Below are 17067 nucleotides of genomic sequence, written 5' to 3' on the forward strand. Positions count from 1 at the left end.
TCTTTGTTGTACCTTCATTGGACACATTCATTAACACAAAATTCAACAGATTAAGACCAATCAAGGAAATAGTCTTTTCATTCATCTTGTTCTAATTCTTTTGATTCACAATGGTTGGGCTTCATGTCCTTCATGACAACTACCTTATGCTCTCCTTCAATTAAGCAAATATTCCATCTTCGACTTCCACAAATTGAAGTTGTCCCATTGAATTTCTCCATCCCCAGGGGACTAGATATCGTTTGTCCTACCATAGATATCTTCACAGCCTCTTACTGAAACCATCTACCTCAAAAAGTGCTGTTATAGCAACACAACACTGTTCACTTTGAGCCCCTTAACCTAGACAATCAAATCTGTCTAGCTCTCCAATCAACATCTCAAAGCAAGACCTCAACAACCCAAGATTCCACAGACTGAGTTTCCTTAGCTTGGCGACGAAGGGATCCCCTTGAGATCAACAACTTCTCTGATATAAACTGTTACACCTTGAGAGCAACCTGTGGGAAATGGACAAGATTCTACAATGCAAACATATTCAATGTAAACATGAATTTCAAAATAAGAGAATAACTATAGCAAAGAAGCACAGTAACTAGTCTACAATCAAAAAGTTTTTCTCAATGGGGACAAATCATAGTCCACCTTGTTGTTTTCTTTTCTTTTATAAAGAATGTACAAACATAGAAACAACACTGCTGCTAAAATCACGAAGACAATTGGAAAACAGCTCTACTTCTAAAATACAAGAATGCAATCTGAAGAGTTCTTTACACATTCCATATACACATATAAACTGCTAGCTACATATTTATGTAACCAAAAACATCCTAACAATCCCAGTCCTTGGTTCAAGTTCCCTATGGAAATGGACTCTGACCCAAGTTTCTTTGACTTCAATTTATTTGGAACCGATATTAAGCCTTGCCAGAAGCAGAGATCTCAGGCCTGCATTCAGTTCACCTTCATGAGTTTAATAGCAACTTGAAGATTTTCTTCCTATGGCTACACACTGACTGAATTGATAATTATTTTATCACACACATATGAATGTATGTATATATGTCATGCCATAAAATTGGAACAGAGACTAAAACTACAAAATAGAATGTCTTTATCTCATAATCTGTTCAGCAGTAAAATATTAAAAGTTGTAGTGAAATAGCATCACTCCATATTAATCTGTTTTCCCATCAATAATTAATATCTTGTGGGGTTAGTACACAAACTGCAAAAATGTCCACTGCACCTCTAATCAAAACTAATCAATCAGTTTCCATATAGCTAGCAATCAGCGTAAAAATATAATCAATACCAGAAGTTAGTAAAATATCCATATTTAATTAGCTCATGGGAATTTAGAACTATTCATTCTACTCCATGATCGTTTCAGACTTCCAGACAATGTCCTTTATCCCACTTGAAAGATTCTTGTAGAACTGCACATAAAGAAACCAGTAAGTCCACATTCACCTTAAGTGAAACTTCAATGCAATATCAAATATTAAACAGTTTAAGCCATCCAAGGAGACGCATTTAAATATCTACTAAGAGTTGACTTTAGAACACCCTCAAATATTTTTTGAGTAGGGGCATATGAGGAAAAAATGCATTGTAACCTTGTGAAATTCCAATGTGTCACCTCCGGCTTTACGAAGCTCAACCATGAAAAGCGACGGAGCTACTTCAAATATCTGAAAAAATACAAGCTCGAGCTTAAAGGCTGAGGCAAGGATTTTTACTGGTATAGCACTTGTAATTGATATCCATAGTCCTCGAATGCAACGAGTACATATTTATCAACCATATTAGTACCTCTGTAGCTACGGATAAGTGCCCCTTTCTTCCAGTCGTGGCAGCTTGCAGCTTCATCTGAGAGCGAGTGGAATAATAGAAATCAGAATTGAAAAGAATAACCATTCCCTAGAAATGTAGCCAGACCAGAGAGAATGGAACGAAACGAAGACACGGATCCTAGATAGGCACGTCTATAACTGGCATAAAAGAGTGTCTTAGAGAGTTTTATATCTCAACCAGGCAATTGAAGGTCTGTGAGATTATTGCCACCTTATAATTCCTCTTTTGGACACTGAATCCAAGAGGTCTGGCAGCTTCTTCAATTTTTGATATTATCTCTTTGGCAGGGTGTTTGGATGTGAACCTTGTTTCTCGCTTAACAAGACCCTATCAGCAATACCACATTTACATCAATTGCATGAATACGTTCCTGAATATTAATGAAAGGAAAAGTTGCAAGTTTTAAAATTCTACAACGTTGGTTACATATTTCTTTTCCAGAAATCTCGAACATGCTTTATATATATAGAGAGAGAGAGTATCAGAGAACAAGTCAATTTTATTACAAGTCAATCATGAGTTCTGCACTATTTTCTCCTCCTCAGACTAAATTTTTTCATTAGATATTGTAATTGTATACGTTTCTTCTGTGCTTGCCATGATTTGGGCGCTCCAAAAATGATGCACAGTACATGCATAGTATGTTTATAATAATGCCAAAAGTATGCAACATATTGTGTATTTTCTCCTAGAAGGAATAAGTTGTGTGTGTTTATAATAATGTCAAAAGTATCGAACAGATTGTATATATTCTCCTAGAAGGAATATTTTTTGTCATTTGCTTGTTCAATTGTGCAAACTAGATGTAATAATGCAGTCTGCCAATTACTCTTAAACACCAGTCCCTTAAGAAAGGAAAGAAAATAATTTATATACTATATAAAAAACAAGGAATGCATTTAGAAGACAATATTTTCAAAGAAAAGTCCTGCGGAAGCTAAATGCGGAATAGGAGACTCCTGTTGCACAATAAGACAGGTATTTACATTTCAAGAAAACAAGGTTTTAGCACCTAACTATAAACCATAGTTGCCTATTACATACCATATTGTCCTCAAACAAATTGCCAAGGTTGAGACCTTGTGACGTGGAGATAAGTTCAAATGCATTCATTAACACGGGCTGTGTCTCTTTCTTCTCTGTTACAAGATGGTCCTGGTTATAAGAAGTACAAAAATTTTGGTCAACAGGTTGTTCCTCGAATACTAAGAGATTGACAAATATCATTTCACACGCAAGATCTTACCTCAGAGTCATTGAAAACGGCATCCACATCATCCAGATTTATATCCACGTCTTCTTGAAACTTGGGTGGCTTGTAGCCTTTCTTAAACCATACATCCTCTAAAATATCGGGTACTGTAATACGCTGCCAATGGAGGATATAAATGTGCCTGTGAGTTTATTCCATATCTTGTTACAAAAACAAATGTACCATTTCATTACTTGTTCAAAAATCAATGACTTTATAACCTTTTCAAATTATATGGCTGGTAGGTATGAGATGGATTGAAATGAACAGAAAATATGAGTGGGCAGGTTGAACATATCTGCGACATTTCAAAATACAACTGAAATACCAGTTCACTTACCGTCTTTGGGTTTGGATCCAAAATTCTTGAAATCAGATTTTTTGCACTTGAAGAAAACCATGATGGAAAGGTAAAATCGGCTTTAGAAATCTACAGTACGATTCCATCATGTCAGTCATTGAGCTCTTCTTTTACATTACAAGTACCAAAAATATTAAACAATGCAAAATGATGCAACTTTGAGTTGGTCTGGCATTCTCACTTTTTTATATAGTCTCATAATATTTGAGTCCTCAAAAGGCAAGTAACCTGCCATCAAAATGAACAGGATAACACCACAAGACCACAAGTCTGCAGTTGCACCATTGTAACCTTTATCCTGAATTACCTGCATAAAATAAGGCATACACGCTTCAATTTATAGTCTGGTGCTAATAAAACTGCCATGCAGGCCAACATGGTAACCTGATTGCCATATTTTATGTCGGACTAAAACTACAAATATTAATTGATACGAAATGCCATGCAGGAAAGCATGCTAATCTGAATGCCCTATTTATGCTTGATTTAGACTACAAAAGATTATTGATACCTCAGGAGCGACATAATTGGGTGTTCCACAAGTAGTGTGAAGTAGTCCATCCTCCTGTAATTAATCATTTTAATAAGATTAGCTCTTTACATTGGCTCTTCAAACTGCAGAAAATGATCCATTGCATTTATCAACCATAGTATACTACAAATGAAAAGCTATTTCTTTTAAACGGGTTCTGTTAATGTAATCTCCATAGCTACAAACAACTCAGAAGGACAATAACTAAGTCTAACCAACGGATAACTGAAGATTCTAACCATAAAATGATGAAAGAAGTGCAACAAATTCAAAGTGCATTTTTCACTCACTCCAGATTACACATCTGAACAATCAAAACATAAAAGGAGAGCATGTATAAAAAGTAGTAAGCACCAAAAACTGCAATGTTGCAAATATCATTTCGGGGAATATATTGCTGAGGATCCAGAAAGAAACTTATCGGAAATATCAGAGAAAACATTGGGAAATATCAAAAAATACTGGCAAGCATAAACTTGGGCCCAAACATCTTGGAAAAGCTTGAAAAACAACAGCAAACTGAGAAACTTGGAAAAGAACATAAGTATTTGGAGGAATTGGAGATATTTGCAACATTGCTAAGAAAGCATCATATGATCCAACATCAAACCAAATCCTTGGTTCTTATAGATGATAAAGGCTCATCTGACAAAGCTCTTACGTTTGTGCTGATTCAATGAATCAGCACCCCCAACAATTGCCTGTTGTATGAAATATAAACAATTTACTTTAAAGTAATGTCTGAACATCACCCAGTCAAAGTTAAGTATATATCTTTTGTGTTCTCCTATAAATCTTGAAGTTCAGATCAATATTGTGAAAGAAATAGCCAAATACACCAAAAGGTCCACTTTGAGTCCTTACTACCAATATGCTTACCCTGATTTGCTTAGGCAGGGCACTTAAGCCAAAATCAGAAACTTTGAGATTCCCATGTGCATCTAGAAGCATATTTTCTGGCTGCAAAATCCATGAGTAGCGTAAACCAGACAGTATACATGATACAATTTATTTCCAAGGATATTCAGTGGTCTTGCAAAGTAACTCAAGGTTTTCAAACCGATTTAAATGGATATACAATGAACACGAATTGAGAATAACAGGACATCAATTCAATCCCAGGTTTAATACTACCTTCAAGTCTCTATGGAACACACCCCTACTGTGGCAGTAGTCCACAGCATTGATGAGTTGCTGGAAGTATCTTCTTGCTTCATCTTCTCTCAATCTTCCATTTCTAACCTGTTTTGCCAAAAGAAATGTGCTTTTGAAATCCAGGGCACTAGTCATTTAACTGACAAATCCTAACAACGAATCCAACATAATCCTTGTTAAAAGCAAGATGGCAGCTAGCATTTAAAGAACTGCATAGCTTTTAACGGTGGATAATAGAATCAATAAACAAGAATCAAGCCACAATATAAGGAAAATCATAGCTTTCAAAGGTTGAAAATTGAATTAAGAAACTAAAATGAAAATTTGTGAGCAATCCTTATTGCTTACAATTTTATCAAAAAGCTGTCCTCCAGTTACAAACTCAAGTACAATATAGATCTTTGTTTTACTAGCCATGACCTGAAAACCAGATAATGACAGCATAAATTAGTCTTACTACTTCAGTATAATGGGTAACCCATATCATTACATTAACAAACTAGTCAAGGGATTCTCATGTGTCTGCCTTAAAACAGAAGATTATGTGTATGCAAAATTAAATTTTCATGCAATATTCTAGTGGATCCATTAAAAATAAGCACCAACTTCACTTAAGAGAGTTTTAACACCCAATAATATGTTGCTAAGGAAAAAGAAACTCGTTACTACGATGCCAAATGGACAGAGTGGATCAAGATGCAACATTAACTGATAATTTTTTGATAAAAGACAGTGGGCTATTCGCAGCATGAAGCATACATTTGCTTGCCATATTTATTTTGCCAATGTCAAGTTTTCCATTCATTACTAGGAGAATCCACAAATCCAGAATCAAAGTTTACCTCATGTAACCGTATGACATTTGGATGCTTGATCAGCTTCATGGTAGAAATTTCCCGCTTCATCTGCACAAGTAAAGGATTTATTTCAACAAATATTTGAAATAAATACTTAAGTCCTTTTCTGACCAATAAAATGAAATATTTATTTCAACGAATATTTGACATAAATACCAAAGTATTTTTCTGACCAATAAAATGCTTTTATTATCAAAAAACACTTAAGGCTGCATGATAACACCATCTTAAACGAGCAACTAAAACCCTGCCATATAGTTGAGGAAATTTTCATAATGTTGGTGATTAATAAGAAGTATGTATGTAGTGATAGCAAGGGCAAATATTGTCATAAGAAGTCACTACAGGCAGACACTTAAGTATCCTCTTCTATTGGAACTTGGAAGTGCTTCAAGAAACAAGCCTCCAGGGGCTGCACCACATTAGAGCAGAATTCCTCCAGCATAGAAGTAAAATCTGAAAGGTAACTATTATACCAAACTCACTTGGTACTTGCACCTGGATTAATCCAAATCCTGCTATTAAAGTGGGGTTAGACCAAAGCGAGAAGGGAACCTTGGTGAGCTGCTTAAGGGTGTAGAATTTCTTTGAAATTCTGCAACTGCTCTAATGAAAAATTTGAAAACTAGTTTCTTTTCATTAAGATACAGAATTTATTTACTTGTTTGCAGCGGAATAACAACAGAAATAAACACAGTCACATGATAGCAAAAACACAATATTTTTCTAGGGAACCCAACTGGGAAAACCCTCTGCTTGTTTGAGAATTTTATTAATAGAAATTTGAGCAATAGATCTCTTACAATACAATCATGTTTCAATAGAAAACAATCTTGTTCTCCCTGCTTGTCCTAAGCTTGAAACACTTTGGAAGAACCCTGATCTTGCTTCCCTATTTTCTTGTGCAAGTCTGGAGCCCCTATTTCCTAGCACATTCCTCATAAATCCTTATGCATATGGAGCTCCTATTATTTAGGAATTTCTTCCTAAATCCTAGCTCATATCCCAAGGAAATTGCCTTATACCAATCTGCACACAAGCTTCTCCTTAGCACGCTCTTCCTCTAACAAGCTCCTTCACACAAACTCGTGCTCAATAATAATGTTACAATGATGTGCCTTCGTCCTCAGTATAAGCAATTCGCATTAGCTAAATCTGGCAAGTTTATTTTTGGAAGTCAAACTTGTGATTGATGAGTTAACTAAGTCTAACTAACTTGTGTAACTCATCTAGTCTCAATTTAGAACTTGTTAGAACTTGAGACTCTTCACTTGTCTTTTTCCCAATTCTAACTCGGACTAGGAGACAACAAACTGAGCCTCCCACTCCTGTGCATAAGTCAAACTGCTTCATGAACTCGTCCTAATTTATAGGGACTCATACATGCTAAAGAAGAACATCTCATGGTCTTTCTTGACTAAGGTACAAGTCAAGAAGACCTTCACTCGCTACTTTTCAACACTCCCTCTTAGCGAGGAAGGGATTTGTACAACTCCCAACTTATCTTTGAAATGAACAAAACTACTTCTTGCCAATGCCTTGGTCAAGATATCTGTTGTCTGCCCCTCTGTCATAATGTATTGTAGCTTCACTATCCCTTTATGCACACAATCTCTAAAATGATGATACATGATCTCGATATGCTTTGAGCAATCATGAAACATTAGGTTCTCAGAGATCTTGATGCAACTTTAATTATCACAATTTATCATAGTAGGTTCCATCCATTGTCTGAAAAGTCCCACAAGTAACTTCCTAATCCAAATAGCCTCGCATGTTGCCAAACTGGCAGCCATGTACTCGGTCTTTGTTGAATTGAGTGCAACTGATCTCTACTTCCTGTTGTACCAAGGAACAATTGTTGATCCAATGTTGAAGACGCCCCCTGAAGTACTCTGCCTGTCTGTGGAACTCCCTACCCAATTTGCATCTGTGAAGCCCTCAGGCCTCACATCATCAACTTGCCTGTACCATAATCCATAATCCGTTGTGCCTCTAAGATTCTTCAACACATGCTTTGCAGTAACCCCGCGAACTCTCGTTAGTTCCATCATGAACTAACTCAGCTGGTTGACTACGAAACCAATATCAGGTCGTGTGTTGACCAAGTACATCAACGACCCGATGAGTTGCCTGTATACTATAGCATCCACTCACTCTATTCCACTAGCATCCACCTTCCTCCAGTTTGTGAAGAGGGATGTGGCCATGGGCCTGCAATCCTGCATATGAAATCTCTGGAGAATCTCTGTAGTGCACTTCCCCTATCCCACGAAGATCTCACCATCACCCTGCCAAACCTCCAAGCCAAGGAAATGGTGCATAAGCCCATACCCTTTGTCTCAAACTCCCTTGCAAGGTACTCCTTTCAATCCTGGATCAAGCTGTTTGCTTCAATCAATATAGGGTCATCAACATAGAGCACTAGAATGGGTGGAAGCCCTCCAACCATGATGTAGTACAGGTTGGCATCCACCTCACTCTTAGTGAAGCCCAATCCTCAAAGGTAGTTGTCAATACGAGTGTACCATGCTCTCGGAGCCTGCCTAAGCCCATAAAGAGCTCTCTTCAGCTGCACACATGTGTGTCTCCGCTGAACTGCTCAAACCCCTCTGGTTGCTCCATATAAATCTCCTCCTCAACCACTTCGTTGAGGAATGACGTCTTTATGTCCATTTGGTGGATTTTCCACCCCATCTGTGTTGCAAGTGCCAAAATAGTCCTGATGGATGAATACCGTACTACTAGGGAAAAAGTCTCAGCATAGTCTATGCCCTCAATTTGTAAGAAGCTCTTGACCACAAACCTAGGCTTGTACTTCTCCACACTCCCATCTGCTCCATGCTTCACCTTGTACACCCATCTCAATCCTACTACTAATATTCCTTTAGGTCGTGGCACAATCTCCCAAACATCGTTCTTCATGATGGAGGAATATCCCTCCACCATGGCATCCTACAAAACCTGTTGAGAAGTTTCCTCCTTGTAAGAAGAAGGCTCAGTGTCCACTAACTTTGTCATCAATGCCATATAACCTGTGGACCTCTATGGTTGCTTGCTCTGCTTGAACATGGTTCTAGGAGCTTCAATATACTCTTGGGCCTCCTGAATCAACATGTTTTCCCACTTGTCTCTCTTCCTTCCTGTGCCAGGAGTCTCCAAATGAGTAGCTTCCTGCTCTTGTACTAATCTCTTCTTCTCATCATCCTCTTTTGCATCCTACTGTGCGGCCCTCTTGCCACTTGTTTGAGACTTTGTGTGTGATCTTGCCTAAGGCTCCTCCTTAAGAGTGAGTAGATCCTCCATCTGAGGTAGTGCTATCTTCTCTCATTCTAGGAACTCCCTCATAGCTTTGTCCTCGAACCTCACATCTCGCTTGAGTATTGTTTTCTTGTGTCCTAGTAGATACACCTTGTATGCCTGAGTTGTCTCATTGTATCCCACCAAAATACCCTTTTTTGTTGTGGGCTCCAACTTCTTCCTACTATCTTTCAACACATAGCAATATACTTTTGTGCCAAAGATATGGAAGTGTGAAATATCAAGCTTCTTGCCTATGAAAGCCTCCTTTAGTGTAACTCATCCAAGAACCCTGTGTGGACTCCTGTTCTGCAGAAATACTGCAATGTTGCATGCCTCTACCCACAAGAACATAGGCAGTCTCTAATCATGCAACATAGCCTTGGCCACTCCAACAATCTGCGGTTCTTCCTCTCAGCCACCCCATTCTGCTGAGGGTTATGGGGTGCAATAAGCTCCCTCCTAATGCCCTCTTTCGCACACAACTCCTTGAAGGCATTGGAGACATATTCTCCCCCATTGTCACTTCTTACTTGATCTTCTTCCCTGTCTGGTTTTCTACCAAGGCCTTAAACTCCAAGAACTTGGTTAAAACCTCATCTTTCTTCTTCATAAAGAATATCCAAGTTTTACAAAAATAATCATCAATGAAAGTAACATAATATCTGTGTCTCATAAGAGAAGGAGAAGAAAAAGGTTCACATACATCTGAATGCACCAACTGCAAAATACCTTTGGCCCTGTTGTCTCATCCTTGAAAATAAGTCTTGGCATACTTGCCAAGCGTGCATCCCTTGCACACTCCATTCTTGTCAAAGTTGCATGTTGGTAATCCTATGGATATCTATTGAAGAATCTTCAATGCCCCATGATGTAAGTGTCCCATGCGTCTGTGACTCTGTGCCAAAGTTCTCCAATATCTCTGCTCTGCTCACCATTTGCCTTGTTTCTCAAGGTTGCGCAAGTCTCTACCTGCAACTTGTACAGGTTCCTCATCCTCACACCTATCTGCTTTACTAATCTAGAAGCTAGGTGCTTGAGGTATGCCTTACCTCTGTTGAAGATGACAACATATCCATTATCCTCAAGGGATGCTATTGAAACTAGGTTCTTCTTCAGCCTTGGAACATAGAGAACATCTCTGAAATGGAGAGAGCTCCCAAACTCCCTCTCAAAGATGACATTACCAACTCCCTTGGTAGCATACTTGCCATTATCTCCTAGCTCAATATGAACCTCCAAGTCCTTCTCCTCTAGCTGGTTGAAATACTCCCTGTTCCCAGCCATATGGCAGGATGCACCATAATCAATATACCTTGTGTTTCTACCTACTAAGCTTGCCATGCAAGCTATCAATGAGAAGTCTTTCTCAAAATGAGAAGCAAACCCATCTACCTCAGCTGATGCAGCAACATGATCCTTACCAGATCTGTTCTTTCGTTTTGGACACTTAGTAGCTTAGTGCCCAAACTCATGGCAATAGATTCACTTGGTCTTGCTAAAATCCTTCTTCTTCTTGTCGCCCTTCTGATTGGACTTACCCTTCCCTGTGCCTTTCTTGCCCTTGGATTTTCCTACAAGAGAAAATTTTCCCTCGTCATTTGTCTTTATTGATCTCCCTTCTCTGGTCCCTCTTCGAACCTCTAGCTGTATGCAATCATTCCATAACCTTTCCCAACTACGAAAGTTCTCTCTCCCACTAACAACATCCTGGAAGCCATACCAAGACTTGTGAAGTCCAAGTAAGGCAAAACTCATAAGGTCATGATCAGATATAGTGACACTCGCACCACCTAGCTCATCTCGAACCTGAGTGAACCTCGTAAGATATGTGGCGATGGGCTCTCCTTGTTTCATCTGGATACTCCTTAGCTTCTCTTTAAGAGCAAGCTTCCTAGTATCACAGGTACTCTGATATAATTGTGAAATGGCTTGATACATCTCATATGTTATCTTATTCTCATGAATGTGAGGAACTATATGATCTTTGACCCTTTCTAGAATAATCCTCCTTGCCTTGATATCATTCTTATTACATGGGGCCAATTGTTGGGGATCTTGAGGTGGTGCTATCGCCTACTTGATAAAGTCTCTCACCCCATTATGTTCCAAAACTATCATGATCCTCCCTTTCCAAGAGATGAAGTTCGATGCTCCCTCTAAACAATGATCTGCTCTCAATCCTTGGTATGCCATCCTGCTTACCCAGAGAGCTCTCCTTCACAATCTAGCGCTAGCCCTCTTGAGTGATTTGTGCTAATAACAAACCGATATTTGTGTTGGTATATATATTGTTCCTTGCTCTAATACCATGTAGAATTTCCTTGAAATTTTGCAACTGCTCTAGTGAACAATTTGAAAACTAGTTTCTTTTTACTAAGACACATAATTTCTCTACTTGTTTGCAACGGAATAAGAACAGAAATAAACATAGTCACATGATAGCAAAAACACAATATTTTTCTAAGGGGCACAACTGGGAAAACCCTCTGCTTGTTTGAGAATTTTATTGATAGAAATTTGAGCAATATATCTCTTGCAATACAATCATGTTTCAATAGAAAACAATATTGTTCTCCCTTCCTATCCTAAGCTTGAAACACTTTGCAAGAACCCTGATCTTGCTTCCCTATTTCCTTGCGTACTTCTAGAGCCCCTATTTCCTAGCGCATTCCTCCTAAATCCTTGTACATAGGGAGCTCCTATTATTTAGGAATTTCTTCCTAAATCCTAGCGCAAATCCCAAGGAAATTGCCTTCTACCAATTTGAGCACAAGCTTCTTCTTAAAATTGGCAACTAGAGCCAAACTCCATCTGGGTCATCTTATTAATGACAACTGATATTTTTCTTGGACTCCTCTCATCAAGAGGTGTAGGATTGATCTAAAGATCATTCGATTCCGATAAGTATTCATGGAGATATTATTTTATTTGTGTTATAGGACAATTCGTCAAGTTTGGCCAGCAACTAATCTGCCCCCTCTTGTGCTCCACGTTTTACTATAAAAGGAGGAGGTCTTCAAGTCATTTACACACTCACTTCTGCTAAATATCTCTCTCCACTTTTTTGGGTTTAGTGGCTAGAGAGGTCAAGAGGGAGAAGCCCTAGACGCAGTGAAGAAAGGGTTCTATGTGTCCTAGACGCAGTTGAAGAACACAGCCCTAGCCGCAGTCAAAGGAAGCTCAAATATGCAACCAAAAGGAGCCCTAACAACTCTCTAAAGGAGGCCCTAATACGCAGCCAAAATGAGCCCTAATAGCTGTCTAAAGGAGGCCCTAATACGCAGCAAAGAAGGAGCCCTATACGCAGCCAAGTGGAGGCCCTAATCCGCAGCAAAGAAGGGAGATCTACCCACTACTTAGGGGAACTTCTACATGCAGCAAGGCAGCCCTAATCCATAGACATGAGGAAGCCTTAAAGGACCCTTAGCTGCATATCTAAAGAAGGGTTAAACGTGCCCTAGACGCAGTCTATACATGGCTGAACGCAGGCCTAAACGCAGTCACCTTAACATTATTCTAGGCTGCATTTTTGGAGGGTTTCATGTGCCCTTAGACTGTTGTGAGAAGGGATCTGAATGGTTCCTTATATGCAGTCTCATGACTGCCCTAGCCACAGGAAAAGAGAAAGTTATAGCAGTTCATTAGTGGGACGATTTGGGAGGTCTACTATATCAAGGAGGACTGTTATGACACAGCGTGGAAGGCATCAACTCATTGGAGGACAACCACAGTCATTAAGAGCAATTCTGGGCCAGCTTAGATGGGTTGTTAGGGACTGTGGTCAGTACCCTAATCAGTCCCTGAATTGCAGCATTACAGCATGTTCAAGAGTTGACATTTCTATAGACTAAATGTTGTTGCGTTAATAATGATTGGACACTATTTGTGATACATTTGTGGCTATGTGCTACGCCGCAGGCCATAGCACCATAGCAAGAGTTGTTATGGGCAGTGTATCAGGGTCTGCAGCACAAGTGTATCAAGGTGCAGCATAAGTGTATCAAGATGCAGCACAAGGGGATGCAGCATGATAGGCACAGTAAGGTACAGTTTGAAGATGCAGCACAAGGAGGTGCAACATGATGATATGGTGCAGCAGCATGATGTGTGCAGCATGAAGATGAAGAGCAGCAAGATGGGTACAACATGATGAGGTACAGCTCGGCAGTGATACAGCATGGTGCAACTTTGTGATGGACATGGTATGATGGTGCAACATGGTGCAGCACTGTGATAGGGTGATGGAATCACATGAGTCCATATCAGTTACCTCATGAGACATCTTCTTAGAGAAGATCTATGTTCTTATCTTGTCAAGTCAAAGTGTTGACTTCTGATGTATATGTACTATCTCTCTCTCTCTCTCTCTGCTAAACTATTGAAGAACATATAAGAAGAATTGATCAAGGGTTTCCGCACATTGGGGTTTGTCCCTGGATAGCGCCACATCTTGTGTCCTCTTGTCTTGGCTTGTTTTCTGCGATTTATGTTTATGTTCTATTTGCAGTTTACTTTAATGCTGATGTGATTGCTAATCTGGAAGAGATATTGAGCTAACTGTGAAAATTGAAATAAATTGCTCTAAGCATAGAACATACCTAAAATTAACACTTCTCCTTAGCAAGCTCTTTCTTTTGCAAGCTCCTTCACACAAAATCATGCTCAATAATAATGTTACAATGATGTGCCTTCGTCCTCCTTATAAGCGATTTGCATTATTTAAATCTGGCAAGATTATTTTTGGAAGTCAAACTTGTGATTGATGAGTAAATTAAGTATAACTAACTTGTGTAACTCGTCTAATCTCAATTTAGAATTTGAGACTCTTCACTTATCTTTTTCCCAATTCTAATTCGCAATAGTAGATAACAAACTGAGCCTCCCACTCTTGCGCATAATTCAAACTGCTTCATGAACTCATCTTAAAACACAGGGACTCATGCATGCTAAAGAAGAACAACTCGTGGTCTTTCTTGACTAAGGCACAAGTCAAGAAGACCTTCACTCACTAATTTTCAACAAAGGGTACATCAACCTCACCAATGTACGTTGCGGGAAACCTTTGCCCCCTTGTTTTGGTACCTAGAACCATTGGAAAGGTTTCGGGGCCATTTCTAATCTGGTGGGGGGAATATTGGGGCATCTACAACCCAAAACAGTTGTACATTTATCTCTGAGGAAATAGCCATTTATTTGACTCAATTTACAAGGAACAACAATGAGGTGTTTGATCCCCCTCGTGAAGGGGATTTCTCAATTCAGAGAAGCAAAGAAGGGGTGGTTTTGGCCTTCATATGAGCAATGTAACTCCTTGTAGTATTTAAATAATTATATTGTTCCTTTTTCTTGTCATCTGGGCTCATTGAAAATGAACTGGATCTGGTTTTACAGCCATGCACAGATTCTGGTCTAAGTGATTTCATGAATTCTAGATGTTCCAAAAGGCATATATGGCATTAGTTGCATGTCTAAGGTCTATAAATGTTGTTGATGGCTCCTGTGTTACGTTGATTCAATTTTGTGTTGAAAATTTCATACCTAGTATGACTATCTGTAATTCTTGAAAATGATCAAGCTAGAAGTCACCTACTAAAAGCAATGAATCAGTTTTATGTGAGGTATTTGGCATGCAGTTGAGATAGCAATTGTGGTAGAGTAGATTTATGCATCCTTGTCTTTTGATTAAACTGAGATTTCTTGACTATGCTTATAAGTTTTACTTTTCCTAATAATTTTCTATATTTCTTAAAAGTTTGTCATTCCCCATATTTTCAGATTTTGGGTGATCAAATTTTTGTTCCCTTCCTTGTTTCAGAAGCATACCCATTTCCAAGTTTCATGCAACTTAGCTACCATTGAATCAAGATGACATTGACAACATGCATCATTAAAAGTGTAGTACATTTAATTACACAGGAAAGTTTTAAGATGCATGATTCTAACTGTCATAATCATCATCAAAAGTGAGAAAGCTCCGTAATGAAATTAAACTAGTAATAGAAAATTAGAATCTTTATTATTTTGAACCTATAATAACAATTTTTCATGAAGAATGTTATGAGCAAGATTTGAAATTTGATTTGATCTTTTACTGAAATAACAGAGAAAATTCAGCTTAGTTGAAAGAATCTCAACAATTATATAGTCACTAAATGCAGCAGAGTAAATCTGCAAATCCACAATCTGAACAGCACAAATATAATGAAGATAGAACAGAAATAGTAATTAGTGTCAACAACAAGAAAAACTTTCCTAACAAGGTATGGACATTGCTTTTGGCACAACTTAGTCTCCTAAGCAATCCCTTCAACACCTGAGAACCTATACTACCGTTCTCATTGCACATGCCCCTAAAGAGGCAAAGGGACATAAGAAACCACCAACACAAAATCCATGGTCCGCTCCAAACAAAGGCCCAAAACCACAGACATGGTCAACAAAACTTATCCACAAAATATAAAATATACTTTCAACTAAGGGGTAGGTGGGCCTAGTTAGGTGGCAAATTCTAACAAAACCATCATATTCTAAGGCTGCCATCAAGCATATGTATCACCCATAATCAACACCTCACCCATGTATGCCAAACTGACCATTCAAACTTAATTTCTTCAGTACCGAGCATGATAAAATTGTTTCTTTTAAGCTAGAAATATTGCATACTCTGACATACCATAATAGTGCCCCCTTATTGAATTGCTTTTCCCCAAAGCAACTGTTAGAATTTGGGGTTTCTCTGAAAATGTTTAAACCATGCCTGGGGGTGCTTCATGTGATGTGGGGTGCATGGTGTGCTGACTATCCTTGTTTGTACCATGATGGAGATACACATTGGAGTTAGCTTGCTTGTGAATTTCTAGACCTTATCTTGATGCTTACATAGCTCACTTCCTTGGAAGCATTGGAGACCTAAATAATTTGGTGACTTCTTCATGCAACACGCACATGGAGGCTGGTTGCTTGCATGAGAGGACAACTCACTTTGGAGGAGGAATGTTGGGCATCTTGGAGGAGGGCACTGAACCCTAGACATCATTACGACACCTGGTTCTTTCATGGAGGTTTGTACTAAGCTTGAGGATGCTTGGGTTGAGAAGGGATCATGTAGGTGTGGTGGATCTAGAGCTACACATGGTTTAGGAGGTAGCATTCGATCTTTGGAGGCCTTTGGAGGAGAAGCATTCAACCCATTATAACTAGAATATAAAAAATCCAATTTCAATTTTGATAGGTTTTCTCTCAACAACATTGCACTAGGATGAGTATTTTGCATGGTTTTAAAAACCAGAACCAGGTATCAAACCGATTGCCTATGTAACCATGATTCAAACCAGAACCAGATCAAATTGGACTGAACCAAATTCAATAAACCGGAATTGAAAAAATACATAAAATAATTATTTTTTTAATGAAAAAAACTTATTTTTAAGATTCCAAACAATTAGAGACAAAATATGGAAAGTCTTATCATCTATATACCATGTAAGGGTGCATATATCAAAATGACAACGAGCGCAATACATATCAATGATATCATCAACAAAATACATAACCAAAGAGGCTCTAGATGGATTCTAGAGTCCAAAAACAATGCTAAAACTCAAGCTACTAGGCCACTAGCTTACTACAAATCATTGATCAACATGATCACTCATCAAACTCATCACCACTACTAGACAAGGGATCATCGGAGGAGCTACATAAACATCATCTGGCTCAAAGTTTGAGGACTCCTCAAACCCCTCTCCAG

General features: G+C 38.6%; 1 protein-coding gene across 1 annotated transcript in view; it reads right to left on the minus strand.

Annotated features, from left to right (window-relative positions):
• Positions 1 to 1091: 1091 nt before the first annotated feature.
• LOC149228125 (CBL-interacting protein kinase 32-like) overlaps positions 1092 to 17067 on the minus strand; it is a 166099-nt gene continuing 150123 nt past the window's right edge. Inside the window, exons 2-13 of the mRNA XM_089378052.1 lie at positions 6000 to 6062; positions 5506 to 5577; positions 5137 to 5244; positions 4882 to 4962; positions 3982 to 4035; positions 3652 to 3777; positions 3450 to 3539; positions 3104 to 3226; positions 2902 to 3012; positions 1816 to 1872; positions 1620 to 1694; positions 1092 to 1439 (exon numbers count right to left, since the gene is read on the minus strand). Coding sequence (XP_089234178.1) covers positions 1374 to 1439; positions 1620 to 1694; positions 1816 to 1872; positions 2902 to 3012; positions 3104 to 3226; positions 3450 to 3539; positions 3652 to 3777; positions 3982 to 4035; positions 4882 to 4962; positions 5137 to 5244; positions 5506 to 5577; positions 6000 to 6062 — 1026 coding nt within the window. The 3' untranslated portion in view covers positions 1092 to 1373. The remainder of the gene's footprint in view (positions 1440 to 1619; positions 1695 to 1815; positions 1873 to 2901; positions 3013 to 3103; positions 3227 to 3449; positions 3540 to 3651; positions 3778 to 3981; positions 4036 to 4881; positions 4963 to 5136; positions 5245 to 5505; positions 5578 to 5999; positions 6063 to 17067) is intronic.

Source organism: Pinus tabuliformis, chromosome J (genome assembly GCF_031772625.1).
Source record: "Pinus tabuliformis cultivar Carrire ecotype Pingquan chromosome J, CPIR1, whole genome shotgun sequence".
NCBI classification, from domain to species: domain Eukaryota; kingdom Viridiplantae; phylum Streptophyta; class Pinopsida; order Pinales; family Pinaceae; genus Pinus; species Pinus tabuliformis.